The 14924-nt window shown below is 40.0% G+C and overlaps 1 protein-coding gene across 1 annotated transcript in view; it reads right to left on the bottom strand.

The window, feature by feature from the left end:
* Positions 1-14924, bottom strand: part of GRIN2B (glutamate ionotropic receptor NMDA type subunit 2B) — a gene marked incomplete at both ends in the record, with an annotated part of 298990 nt that overhangs the window by 98069 nt on the left and 185997 nt on the right. Inside the window, one exon of the mRNA XM_080913652.1 lies at positions 4282-4396. Coding sequence (XP_080769778.1) covers positions 4282-4396 — 115 coding nt within the window. The remainder of the gene's footprint in view (positions 1-4281; positions 4397-14924) is intronic.

The following is a 14924-nucleotide window of genomic DNA, read 5'->3' as shown; positions in this document are numbered from 1 at the left end:
CACCCAAAGTATCATGAATCTTCCTCCAGCTCCTTGTGAAAGCTGCTAACAGACCCCTCCATTAGATCCTGAAACCCTAGAATACTCCCTGGCTCTTCTCAGACACAGAGCCCTCATTCCCAAGAGAGGCGGTACCATCTCTCATGATGTCTTCTGAGAACCAATCTGTCTAAAGGGAGGTGTGTGTGTGTGTGTGTGTCCATACCTGCATGAACAGGAGTGTTAGAAGTGAAATGACTGGCCAACAGCTAACTTTTTAGGTGCCTGGATTCTTCATTTATTTAACAATGATCTCTGGATGTTCACTTTGAGCCTGGCACTCTCCATAAAGGTTACAGTTGTAGGAGTGAACAAGGTCCTCATCTCCACAAAACATCCGTCCTGTTGTGATGAGATAAGCCACAAACAAATAGTCAAGGGAATAAGTGGAATGCTGGGTAAAAAAAAAAAGTGCTAAAAGAAAATTAAATTGGTTTGTTGTGACAGAGCAGATGGGTGACTACTTTAGCACAGGTCACTGAGGGAAAGAAAGCCTGTCTGGGGACACTTTATTTATCTACATTACAAGAACGAGAATGACACCTATGCCCTTCACCTACTGTGCTTGTAAACATCCCAGGCTTCTCTTTATTGACAGTGTGACTCTGGAATCGAGAGCTGTAAAGGGTCTAGATTGGTTTTAAATGCTATCATTTTAGTAATTAAGGAAGCCATCAATTAATCAGGCTACAAATCTAGTGGGTGATCATCAAGCGATGAGATGCTGGCCCTTCTTTCAAAGACCCAACCTGCTAATTTCTGTAGTACCAAGCCTTCCTTCCCTGTAGAATGCTTGCTATCATGCTGGTCAAAAGTGGACAGACCCTAAGTTCTTATGACCTGGTGAACAGACACTAGGAATCTTGGAAATGATACCAGAGGCTGTGGCAACAGTGAGCAATGGCATCAACTCATCCAGCACAGATAGCCATACTCTGGGGCTGAGGCTGCGCCGGCCATTCCTTTTGGACTATGAGCCACCAGTGCTTCTGAATTTGGGGGCTGCCTAGCCAGTAAATTCAACTCTCACTAAGCACCTTTCCTTAGTAAAGTTCTCCGGTTTAGCCAATTTGATATGCAAATGTTCTAGTCCATGATTTCAACCCCTCCCCACCTGCCTGACAAAAAGATTAGCCACAGAATTCCTTTAAATAGTGAGTTCCTTTGGTGCATTTAAAGTGTGACCCATATAAACTCAATCTATGTAAAGAGTTTATTCTTCCCTTTTAAAGAAAACAAGCCATTATACCAAGGGCAACAGCATAAACTTAGACTCTTAATGATGGATTTTGGACTCTCTTATTATGTAATGGTTCCTATTCATTCCACAAATATTTATTGAGCTGCTTTATGCAATGCACACATCCAGATTGCTATAAGGACACAATGACAGAATGAATGGCACAGCCTCTGTCCTCTGGGGGGGTGCAGGCTCACAGTCCCAACTCAAGGCAGCTATGGCAGAGCTGTGACGGAGATATGAACCAACGTTGCAGGACACATGGTATAAGACAGTATACCACAAAAACGGATCAGAGCAGGGGCAACAATGTCTTAATTGGACTTCAAAGAACACTTATAACTTGTACAACCTGTTCATTCCTGGAACAGGAAACTTGTCACCTTGTGTAGGAAGTAGGTACACCAGGGCACATTCTCAGAATCAAAGGAGCCCAGGGTAGACAATGATAAGGAAAAGATGATAAATATTGGATGGTGAATGAGAGCCTTAAATGCAAGAACAGATAAAATATAGACTTGGCCCATATAACATAGCTCTGTTGTTTGGGCCAGGGAAGACTATATAGTTGAGTTTTAGGAAGTTCATTCCAGCAGCCACGTGATCTGAATGGGCAAAGGTCAGTTTCAGGATGAAGAAGCCCATTAACTTAAAGTGTACATACACAATGCAGAACAATAGTTGAACTGATGCTATAAATGATCTAATCCCCAGAGGGAAGACTTAGTTATAGAAAGAAGTGAGTGTCCCTGGCCTCAGACTTGGGGCCAAGACCAAAGAGCTCAATAGGTCTCTAGGTAGAGACTTTTAAAGGACAGTTCTGAGATGCTAACTCTTTGAAATAGTTAACGTGGCCTCAGTATATAAGAGCTACCCAACTGGATAGGACTTGATCCATGCCTGAAGTCTCCGTCATTAATAACTCCTCTTCAAGAGATAGGCAGAAGTACCTATTAGATGGGAGGAATGAGAACACTTCAGAACTTATGGCCTCTCGACAGAAACAGTGAGAAGTTGGTTGAGTAGGGTAGAGAGCAGGGGCCTAGGGTTCAACTCATTCTGATCAGATGAGACCTCACATTACAGAGAATAACTTTATTTTCAGGTATGATTTAAATCTTTTAGCTCTGATGATGTCACAATAACATGATGGGCAGAGACCTTTCAATATTAATAACTGAGTCTTCAGTTCCACTGGCTGAGACATAAATGTCCAATTCATAGGTGAATATTCATATGACTTCCTTGTCCGGGGTCCTGGGACAATATTGTAAGTTTTGGAGAGCTTATCTCTGGCTGCTTGGTTAGATGCCACAATATGAACACTGAATTTCCCCCAAGGTACACACACCAAATGTTATGATATGGTATGATTGGAAAATAATGGAACCTTTAAGATATGAGGTCTAGGAAGAGAAAGTTAGGTCATTAAGAAGGTGCCTTTGAAAGTGTACTGTGGTCATGGTATTTTATGTTTTCCGGATATCATGAGGCGAGTAGGTCTTCCCAGCAACATGACCCCATTGTTATCTCTGTCTTACTCAATAGTTCTCAACCTGCCTATTACTGTGACCCCTTAATGCATCCATCATGGGATGACCCTCAACCATAACATTATTTCCATTCTTACTTTATAACTGCAGTTTACTACTTTTATGAATCACAATGTAAATATCTGATTTGCAAGATATCTGCTATGTGAACCTGTTGAAAAATCTGTTCGACTCCCAAAGGGATTGCAACCTGTAGGTTGGGAACCGGTGACAGAGACCCAGGTCTACAGGTTTAGATGACCATGGAATAAAATTCCATAAACCGAAACCAATCTTACCTCTATGAAAGTGGGTGTGTCTCATTATTTTGCTATAGTTATAGAATACTGATGAACATACTTGATTTCTACTCTATTTAGAACCACACTGACATCATGAAATCTATTCTCACCCCCACTGGCCCACAACAACCATACATAACAGGACATAATCCTAAACCAGTTACCCAGGGTGATTTCCATGGAATAATATTATGAACAGACTGGTCTCATGATGACTATTTTGGGAAAAGTCATGTTAAGTAAAGTTAAAGAAGCCTTTTTGTTCTAAGACACATCTGAACTTTTCAACTGCTAATACATTTTTGTAATTTTTCTAGACTGAAAAGCAGTAAGTAGCATCTCCCAGTCATATTTATTTTATTTTCAGAATCATTTGTCAGAGTGTTTTAAGGGACAAATGTCAGAAAAATACACCTCCCAAAAAATAATTACTCTTAGGTATTTAACCTGGGATCTAGAATCATAACTAAAGCCAATGATCATTGAGTGCTCACTGAATGTCAGGCATTGCTCCAAGTATTTTATAGATGCCAATATATTTAATTCCCATTTTATAGAAAGACTATTTTAAAGATACTGAAAGACTGAGTATCTAGAGCTCCTCCCCACCAGCGTCCTAAATAGGCAAGCAAGCAGGTGAGCAGGGGTGACAATGAAAATTAATATGTAAAGGTAGAATTTCAAAGGCTATGGTCAACTGGTAGCAGGGAAGATTCCGAGTAGAGCCCTGTGTACCAATTTTCAGTCACTATAAGCATTGCCGGCCCTTCTGCTTGTATGCTAGGTTTATTGGCTTCCTCCAGCACCATATGATGGAAGCTCTAACTGCTCCTGCCTAGTTAGAGTCTTCAAGAAATTTGTTGGCTTGCATATGTATCATCTCCCATCAAAGCAGGCATGAGTTACTCAACCACAGATAGATAGCCATTAGAACATAAAGAAAACAATCTCGTGGCTAGGTGAAGTAGCAAGGGAATGGAAAAGAATATTTTCTTGAGGCCTGGCTTCTCCTGGATACTCGGAGCTCCAGTGACTTGTTCCTGATGCCTAGAAAACCAAGAGGCTGCCTTCCTTTAAGGCATTGCAAAATTGTGTACTCCTGCTGTTAGGTTGGGATCCAACAGCTGCCTCTCTACTTAGCTCAAGGATTGCCAAAGTTATGTCCTACCCTCTCCCACTTCCTCTCCTTGTTCAGAAGGATTATCACCAGCTTCGGATGCATCTGGTAGCCATCTTCACTGAAGGACAGGTTTCTCCCTTCAAAAGTGACATTGATTAGATACCTGTAACGATAAAATCAAAGGAAGATTAAAAACATGAATAAAGATTTGAAAGCAAAAGGCACTTAGTTTGACAGAAAGACAGACCAGTAGGTGGGAACACAGATGACCATTAGTCAACTGACATTCTTCAAATTTCTATTGATTATGCATGAGATGTAAAACATCTATGTCTTACCATAGGAATCATATGAAGAATTATCATTTAAAATCAGAATGGCTCATCACCAAATAATTAAGAAAAAGATGTATTTTAATTTAAATTATATGCATGCATATTTGTCTGTGTTGAGGTAAATGCACATGAGTGCAGGTACCAGCAGAGGCCAGAGGAGGCACTGGGTCCCCTGAAGCTGTCCTAACAGGTGATTTGTGAGCTATCCAAAATAGGTTCTAGGAACCAAACTCTGGTCTTCTCTAAGGGCAGCACAAACTCTCACCTGCTGAATCATCTCTCCAGCCCTTACACTTTAAAACCTGTTTCCTTTTCTCCCATCTGCAAAAAGTCTGGTAATAAAAAGATCACCTAATTAAGTCTGTAAGCTTAAGTGAGACAACTAGGTAAGCACGTACCATAGGGCCTGGTGCATAGTAACTGCTCATTAAGTGTTAACAATCATTATTCAAAAAAGGAGGCGGAATAAAGGGGTGGAGGAGCTAGAGACAAGAAAAGAAAATGGCTATGTATCAAGACAACTTTCTGCCAAGAAAGGTAGCGTGTAGGCGCTTAGGGTCTGTCTCCACTCCCAAATATGCACATGCTTTAAATTCTTACTAAGGACTTCCTTAGCCCTTATTTGTAAGAGTAGTGAGCAAGGAAGGCCAGAAGCATCTAGAACCCAGGACTGATGCATCTCCTAGATGTACTGTCAGTGTGGGAAAAGGAGGGTGTGTGTGTTATACAGCTTGCTTTGAGGACAAAAGCATAAATTAGTGAGAATTCTAGAATCAACTGATATCAGACAAATGAAATGGTTTTCCTGCAGGGCATTCATCTCCAGCACACCCTGCCCCTTTTCTAGCTGCTGGAACTAAGAAGCAGCTGGGAATTCCCATAGGCCTGCTCATTACAAGTGCATTAGTGCAACGGGGTGATAGTAATTAATGTCCCTTTACCATATAGGCCCACAGAATCAATAATGAACTTCTGTGCTACATGATGCGCTACTCCAGCAGTTTGGGTCTGGTTCTGTTTGTGAGATGCGTCTCTGCAAAGGAACAAATGAGGCATCTCCCAAAGTAGTGGAAGAGGCAGCTCAGAGGACCTGCTTCTAACTTCTCTTCTAGAGAACATCTGGGAAAGTTGCCTGTTGCAGGCTATGTTAGGTTAAGCAAAGTTATAAAAATGTAGATCCTTCTAGCAACTGTAAAGATGTCTGTACAGCATAAACATCCCCTGGGGGGATGGAGAAAATCTACTTTATGTTCTAGGACTTTCTAGGATTGGAAAGCTTGCCATGACCATCATATGCAACTTTAGAGGCACAGCTGTGAGCCCAGAAGATTCCAAAAGAATAGAAATTCTGAGAATTTTGAGCTAGACTCAGGTCTAGCTAGCTTGTTGCTTCTTACAATTGATGCTTTCTTCCCTCAGTATCATTGACTTGGACCTCTAGGCTTCTTTTGAATCATCCTGTTGATTGAGGTACTCACCATGGTGTCCCCCACCTCCAACACCATCTCATGATGCTGTCTTACTTAAAGCTAGTATTCACCCCTTTACATCTCTTGATAATTTGTTTCTTCTTGTGATATTTTATGGTCTTAGTCTAGACCTTCTTTCATCTGAGAATTCATCAAATATTTCAAGACATGTATCAAACATCCCTTATGAAATCTCATCTTAACTTGTGAAGAAACATAAAGCTCACTTTGTTCTATCATTTTAATTTTATGGATTAAGAAAGAAAAGCGTTAAACTATTTGTTCAATATTATCTTACTAACTTTTATCAGTAATAATAGTTTAAGTCACATTCTAAGTCCCATGACCTTTCTACCACACCATCCTTGTTCTTAGAGCAACATGGCATTTAGCATCCCATTTCTTTATATGTCCATCATATGCCATGGGCTCAAGTTCCTCCTCTTTTTTAGAGGCTTCAGTCATCCTAATCCAACTCAGGCTCCACACAGCATCTTCTTCATTCCTTGCTCTGATCCTCATCTCTTAGCTCAGTTGGTGCAGCTTTCCCAGGTCTAGCACTACTTTGAAGATAACATTCAGGTTTCTTATAGTTGCCACTAATTCTAAATGCAACCCAAATCCTTTCAGTATTCAGTCTAAGAAATATAATTACAAAACCAGCGTTTTAAACCGACAAACTACAGTAGAAGCATCTGCCATCATGAACCTGAAAAATATGTCCTTCCTATAATAGTACTGAACTACTTGGAATTATTTTTGGATATCTTTAGAGAAAGATTATGCAACAAAAATAGTTTAATCCCATTTGTTTTTTACAAAAGAAAAGATGAGAGAGAGAGAGAGAAGCAAAGAAGAGGAAAATAAGGAAGAGAAAGAGGAGAGACAGAAAGGTGGAGAGAGGAGGGAGAAAGGGGGAAATAAATTACCAGTTTAAGTACCCACCTCTTCACCAGGCACGGATATAAATTATTCTGCCTTTATCTAAACTATTAAAATATTTAAAGGGAAGTGTCCATTTCTGAAGGCAATTATAAAAGTTCCAGAGATGATTCAATTTCTATGTAATGTGAATGCTGTTGGACTATAGCCTCATAATGACCTCTCAGAAGGGATAACATTGAGCTAGGAGCCTAAGTGCAGACATTTAAATTTTCAGGAAATAAAGCCCACTTGAAGGCACTTTAACTGGTCTGTAGTTAAGTATTTCTCTTCCCGTGTCTCCATGTCCTGATTTCATGTCCAAGTCATTGCCTTGCAGATACATCTTTCTCTCCACCCTCTCTGTGTTCATTCCATCTATCTAAGCTCTTCTTGGATACTTATCGAGACCATTAATAAAGCTTTATGACACTCTACAAAGTATTCTGCTCCATGTGTTTTTAATCATTTGTATCATTCCAGAGCATGGAGATCAATCATTCTCTCTCTCTCTCTCTCTCTCTCTCTCTCTCTCTCTCTCTCTCTCTCTCTCTATCTATCTATCTATCTATCTATCTATCTGTGTGTATGTGTGTGTGTTTGTGTGTGCATGTGTCTCTGTGTGTGTGTGTATGTGTGTTTGTGAGTGAGTGTTTTCTTTCTGAGGAACTGAGGAATTGCCTGTGCTGTGACACCATTTAGCTATTGGGTCATTTGAAAACTTAAACTAGCCCTGAGCAAAGATGGCTTTTGAACAGCAGAACCCATCAGCCCCCTCTCTGGTAATAAAGGGTGGAAATTATTATGGCTGAGGTCGATTCTCTACTTGTGAACCTAAGTGATCCCTGATTAAAATGAAAATGTCACTTGACCTCCAGGTTTCATAGAAAACAGCTGTGGTCATGAACAAATGAATTCTTCACGAGAAACACTGTAAAAAGTGTGATTTATACATGAGATGGTACAATAGGGAAGATTTTAAAAATGGTATTAGCATGATCTGACCATATAAAGGCAAGACACCTGCTTCAGTGAAGGAGACTCTGACAGGATATCTAGCAAGGCCTGCTCATAAATGGGCTACATGGAAGTCATGAAGACTGAGGTCTACATATGGAGATAAAATTAGGTCATAAAATCACATGATGATTAAACTTCCCATGAGAACTGAAAATACTCAGTTACCCTTGGATCTGGTGATACTTTAGCAACTTAAAATATTCAGATCTTGAAACCTCAATATAGTAGTTCTGGATAAGAAGCTGAACTGTAGTTAAAACTCTGAGACCCTATCATCAGTGGTTTCTCTGCACAAGCCACACACACACACACACACACACACACACACACACACACACACACACACACAGAGCAAATACCCTAGTTTAAGTGGAAGCCCAATGCAGTATGTTGCCCATGACACTCTTTGTCTCTCTGAAGTCCCATCAAGGTTAGGCATGTTAAATTTTTACTTGATTTGTTTCTCAGATGCGGTTTCGCATCCAAGAAACCCAGTGGCCTATCTCATAAAGTTGTGAGAACTCACCAAATGTGAACTTGCTGCAACTCAGAGAAAAGCAGAAAATTATTCACTGGAAACTAATTTTAGAGAGGAAACAGATCCCAAGATGCCAAATGATCTCCCCAAGAGACACTCACATTCAGGAGCACAGATCAGGCCTCCTGTTCTTCATTCTATATCCTGTCACAATATTCTGAAGTGACAGCAGTGTCCACAGCCTTTATTATGCATCAGCACCCAGCATGTTCTGCCTTATATCATTTCTGCTGGAGACTAAATGAACAAAAACAAATTTCCTTTCCTGCTTACCTTCTAGTTGAGCAAGAAATTCAGAATCTTGACAGGCTTCCAGCCAACACATTTGTTTTACACATTGTTTTAGGGTCAGGTTGAGATTGGCAAACCCTATGTCTTTTTGACTTTGGTCACACAGAGCTTCCACAGTACCATGTGGACGCCTAGAGTGATGAGTCTGCAGTGTGTCCTGTGCGGGAGGCACCTGAAGGACTTCTGCCAGAATTTGTCAGCAAATCAAGAGCCCTGGCAAGGTGGCACCTTTCTGTGTTCACGTTGTTACAAAGCATTAGCCTTTATAAAAATTATTCTGCACTAGCATGGTGGCAAAGTGAAATACCTCATTATCCTGACTCATCAAATCCTATCTCTCATTGTCATCCAGAGGGTTCTGTGGCTCTACCCAGATTATACGGCAGAGTTAGAAACAGCATCCAGATATCCTCAACCCCAATCCATACTCCCTCCCATCGCTACCGTGTTTCAAAAGTTGAGCCAGATTTCCAGAACAACATTTCCATTTTCTAGCTACTAAAAGTAGAGAGTTCCTGCAGGAGAATGAATTCTTGACCTCTTGCTTACAAGTTTCTGTCTCTGAAAACTCCTGTGTAACTGTGAGCCATCAACATACCTCTTGTGTCTGACACCTTTCTCTTTATCATCTACCAAACAGACACATTCCAGACTTCCAGGTAAGATGGCAGGCCTGAAGCTGCCTCCATCTGATGCAGTGGAGAGCAATCAGTGTGGGAAAAACACTTTGCTTCAAAGAGAAAGGGAGGGAAGAGCTTTGGAAATTCACAGAGGCGGTGATGGAACAACTGAATATGCAGAGAAAAGACAGGAAACGCACCAGGAAGGACACACAAGCTTCCAGCCTGGGGCTCCTCAGCAGCTGAAGAGAAGCAGAGGCTTCATTAACAAGATCTTCTGTGCAGTCGGTGTGCAGGGACCTATGGGGCTACCCTAAGACTAACCCACAGCCCTCATAAGGCACAGATCAAGTGGTATGTTTTAGTAAGATACTTATTGGAGAGGAAACCCATCACATTGTATTGTGACCTGGACCAGGGCAATGGAGGTACCATCTTGAGAGTAGACCCACTGTTGAAACTGGGGTGCACTAAGGGTTTGAGAATACATGCTGGAGCCAGGACAATAGAGTCTTGGGAGGGAATTGCGGAGAGTGAGAAGAGAATGGGTGGGAATGGGCATGAATCTGAACAATGCATTGTGGTAATTATGTACAAAATGCCATAATGAAACCAATTAATTTTATGCAATTTAAAAACTAATAAAAATAAATTGCTTAAAGCCATCTTAGAACTTGAATGGTATGGAAAATTACAATTACACTGTATTGACGTGTTCTTTGGGGGTATTATTTTTTCTTTTAAATTAATCTTCTTTAAATTAATATGCTTAAGGTATATAATATTATGTTAACAGATTATATACGACGGCAGTTAATCTACCCTTAATTTTTCTGATAAATACTATGTCAGCTAGTTTAATGGAATCTGACTGGCAAAGCCACAAGTCTTTTGAAACATCTTTCTGAAGGGTAGAATGTGCTTTTAGAAATGACTCTTTCTTCTACACATTTTCCCTGGAAATAGTGGAAACAATTTCTCACAAGAACATAAACATAGATTTTTAAAACCTTTTAAAGCCATTTCATTAAAAACAGTATTGAAGGAGAGAGGCCAAGATACTTGTAAATTAGTTTTTTATATTTGTTAACATTATTTCTTGAATAAACTAAGTAGGAAGGTTTTACTTTTTGCTAAATTAGGAATTTGTCTATCAAAACAAATCCTGAACTATCAAATTAGTGTAGTGGGGTTTGTTTTGGTAGGCTGCTGCCAGGGAATACTTGTCCTTTGGGATTTTAGATGGGTTCTCCTAGGAACCAACCTAGGAGACCATTCCCATTAGTAATACAAGTTCAAAAAGCTTCAGATAACTTTCTCATATGTTGGTTGAAAAAATAATATGGAGAAGAAAGGAGCACAGAGAAAAGTATGGTGGATACTATTCACTTAAGGACAAGTCCTGTGTGGAGACGTTTATAAGAAAGACCTCTCTCTCAGGACCCCTGCTCATCCCAGATTCAACTGACCCTAAATTGAGTGGTAACATTTCCAAGATAGATAAATTATTTTATCATGTCAATTTTGGTTTTTTTTTCACCTTTGAAAGAGAACTTTGAAGAAACTTTGAACAGTCCCCTGGGGCTATATCAACATAGCATATATAGCAATATGAAGCCATACACTGGACAAAATAATTAGAAAATTAGTTTTGTAAGCTTTTTCTTTGATTTACAAAAAAAAGAGTAGCTAGTAAAGAACATTAAGGGAAACTAATTTAAAGGTTACACCACAATATCCATTTATAATTACTTGAGGCAGATTAAAAATAGTTTGTCCTCTAATGAATAAAACATTTTTATCTTTCTTAAATGGTATTTAATATTATTAACTTATTTCACAAAACATTCACTAACAGCAATAAGTTCGAGTGTGGCCTCGTCCACGTATAAATTATTTAAATTCTCTTCGTGATGTTAAATTAATGAGGGAGAATTTGAGGAACCCCAAAAGCTGGTTGTAGAACCTGCCATGCTCCCTCTCCTCTGGTAGAGGTGAGAAATATGCTTCACTCCTTTCATTTGAGGGACAAATGGTGACATCAATTACAATTTACTACTACTACTACTAAGAAGAAGAAGAGAAGAAGAAGAAGAAGAAGAAGAAGAAGAAGAAGAAGAAGAAGAAGAAGAAGAAGAAGAAGAAGAAGAAGAAAAAGAAGAAGAAGAAGAAGAAGAAGAAGAAGAAGAAGAAGGAGGAGGAGGAGGAGGAGGAGGAGGAGGAGGAGGAGAAGAAGAAGAAGAAGAAGAAGAAGAAGAAGAAGAAGAAGAAGAAGAAGAAGAAGAAGAAGAAGAAGAAGAAGAAGAAGAAGAAGAAGAAGAAGAAGAAGGAGAAGAACTCTTCAGACTCCAAAGACCAACAAGAAAAATTTCTGAGAGCTTTCGCCTGGATTCTGTTTCACAACTGAATGTCATGACTTAGTTTTATCTGAAATGAAAGAAAATAGAGGAGAATTGTTGAGACTTGCCCAGTAATCTCTGCTTGGACCCAGGAGGAGGGTAGAGACCATTTACTTTCCTCCAGAAAGCTGTTATTTATGGGCAGTCATCAAATCAGTAAGATTTGTGTACAGGTGCTACAAATGCACAATAGAATTCTATTCATCTCAGAAGAAAAGTGAAATGACAGGAATTGTGGCTCTACCACTATCTGTGATGGCTGCTGAAATCCTCACCATTCTGCTAAGGGGATCAATGTGGCAGTCCATGCCAGGGGACAACTCTCTCCTGGGCTTATTTATAGTTCTCTCTGAGATCAACACAGAGGCTCGTCTTCAATACTAAGAAACAGGAACAAATGAAATGTTCTGTGCCCCAAATGCTGGGGATAAATGAGTAGAGAAATAAAAATAAAAACAAGAAACAAAAGCAATTAAGAAAAAAAGAAAGTTTGTTTATATTATTATAACACACACACACACACACACACACACACACACACACATACACACAATACATAGTCCAACAAGTAATGTTATGACATTAAGGTGGATGTAGAAAATTTTTCTTCAGTTACCCAACACCTCATTTGTTTGGGTTAGCATCTCTCAGTGAACCAGAGAGTTGAGGATTTCATCTGGCTGGCTGGCTCTAGAGCTTGGCCTGACTCTGTCTCTCCAGTGTCTGTATTTCAGGCACACCACAACCCTCTAGTGTGGGTATTACAGGCATACCCCTCCAGTATGGATATTACAGGCACACCTCTCCAGTATGGATATTACAGGCACACCCCTCCAGTATGGATATTACAGGCACACCCCTCCAGTGTGGATATTACAGGCACACCCCTCCAGTGTGGGTATTACAGACACACCCCTCCACACCTGACTTTTATTTGACTGGCATCCTATTTACTCATTCAGCCATCTCTCCAGGCTTCTATTGTTCCCTTTGTAAAAAATTAAAGATTATTATCTTCTTTTATGGGTATGTTTGTGCATACACACATGCAGGTGTCAACAGAGGTAAGAGGAGGGCACAGAATCCCATGAAACTGGAGTCACAGGAAGTTAGGAGTCACCTGATATGGGTGCTGGAAACAGGTCCTCTGCAAAAGTAGCAAGTAGTTTTAATCTCTGAGTCATCTCTCCAGCCCTGCTATTGTTCGCTCCTAAAAACACTATGTAGAAGTTGGAGAGTGTTGGATCACAACCTCACCTTACACATTTATAGCTGATCAAACTGAGGTCTGGGGAGCTGCTGTGCTCTGGCCAATTAAGTTCAGAATCTCCCAATTCTCTAACTTTTGCTTTGCTCTTAACACTACAGTCAGAATATCTCTCATTGCTCTAGCATCCCAAGCTGAGGCTAGAGAACATTTGTTTCTCACTGTTGTGGTTAGTGAATCCCTGGGAGGTTTTCTGCAGTTGGAAATCACTTTACCAGATTACTTTAATGTGACATTTCCTTTCCAAAGAATAGAAAAGATGAGCTTACATTTCCATAATTTTAGTCGACAGTAAATGACTGTTCAAAATGACCTCTATTTTGACCTCCTAGAGTTCTGCTTTAAACACTATGTAATTCTTCTTAAAGTCTCTTCAGGAAAGACATACATCTACGTGGGTATGAAAGTATGGTACTTCCTATGGGGAAGCAATGAAGTCATCCTTTGACACTAATTAATGAGAAATATGGCAAACTTGCTTCCCATTCAATTCTGTGTGATGAACCAGAAAGAGAAAAGGAATAATTTCTCTTCTAATTTCACCTCTCTTAGTCACCTTGGCTATGGGGAGACCTGATAAGGTCCTGCTTAGGTAACAGTGGGACTTCCGGTGATGGGCACCAAGAAATGTCTTAATAAGAAGAAGGCCACCGAATTGGTTTTGCCTACTAGCTCATTTTCATGTCATCCATGAATTCAATATATTGACTATAAATCATTTTCTATATTGAATATAGCCAGGATATATTATCTGCAATAAGCTTTATGACTTAACCAGAGAAAAAGGTTACAAGTCAAAAAGCTACCTGGCCCCTCACTTATTGCTGTTACTTCTTTATATTTACTGCCCTGGTTGGTTTGTGTCAACTTGACACAGCAAGAGTCATCTTAGAAGAGGTAACTCAGTTGAGAAAATGCCTCCACCAGCTTGCCTATAGGCAAGTGTATATATTCTTGATTAATGATTAATATGGGAGGGCCCAGCCCACTGAGGGCGGTGTTATTCGTGGAATAGGGACGGGGTATCCTGAACTTGTATAAAAAAGCAGACCAGGCAAGCTATGGGGAACAAGCCAGTAAGCAGCCCTTCTCTATGGACTCTCTTTCAGTTCCTGCCTCCAAATTCCTGCCTTGACTTCCTGCCTTGACTTCCTGCCTTGACTTCCCTCCATGATGGATTACTCCCTACCAGCAGTAATCTGAAACAAACCATTTCCTCCAAGGTTGCTTCTGGTTATAGCATTTGGCACAGCAATAGAAAATATCTGTAGTGCCTATAACTCATTTTAAGGTGAAGGCTTGACTTTCTGATAGACTTTGTTTTTGCCTATGAGTTGGAAACAGAATTTAGGGACAATGGCAAAACTAAACAAGCAGCAAATGACAAAGATTTCTCTGGAATGTTCAACTTTAATGAGAAAACATTTCCTTCCTGTGAACTTTCAGTTAGATTAAAAGAAACCTTTGATGTATAGGTCCTGAAACAAGGACCTAAAAGTACCCTGGGCATGAGACCCCAGAAAGAGAATAATAGAACTTTTCTCTTCTTCCTGACCTTGGTTTGTTTTTCCCTCTTCAGGACGCTCTCTCCTGTCTCACCTTAAAGGATCAAGAAAACCAGCACACTGGAAGTAGCATCTGCAGTCTCCATTCTCCTGGTATTACCACAAGTTTAACTTTGACCTAACTATTATTTAGCTCTACTAAAGCAAAGGAAAACAAAAGTGAATGGATTTAGGATGAATTGGTGACAGTTACCAGGGATGGGAACAGAAATTATGAAGAGTTGTCACTCATGGCAAATGAGGCTGTAATTTAGTCTTCTAGCAAT

The sequence above is a fragment of the Micromys minutus genome (genome assembly GCF_963924665.1).
Source record: "Micromys minutus genome assembly, chromosome: 3".
NCBI lineage: Eukaryota > Metazoa > Chordata > Mammalia > Rodentia > Muridae > Micromys > Micromys minutus.
This window is presented reverse-complemented; position numbering and strand designations above follow the sequence as displayed.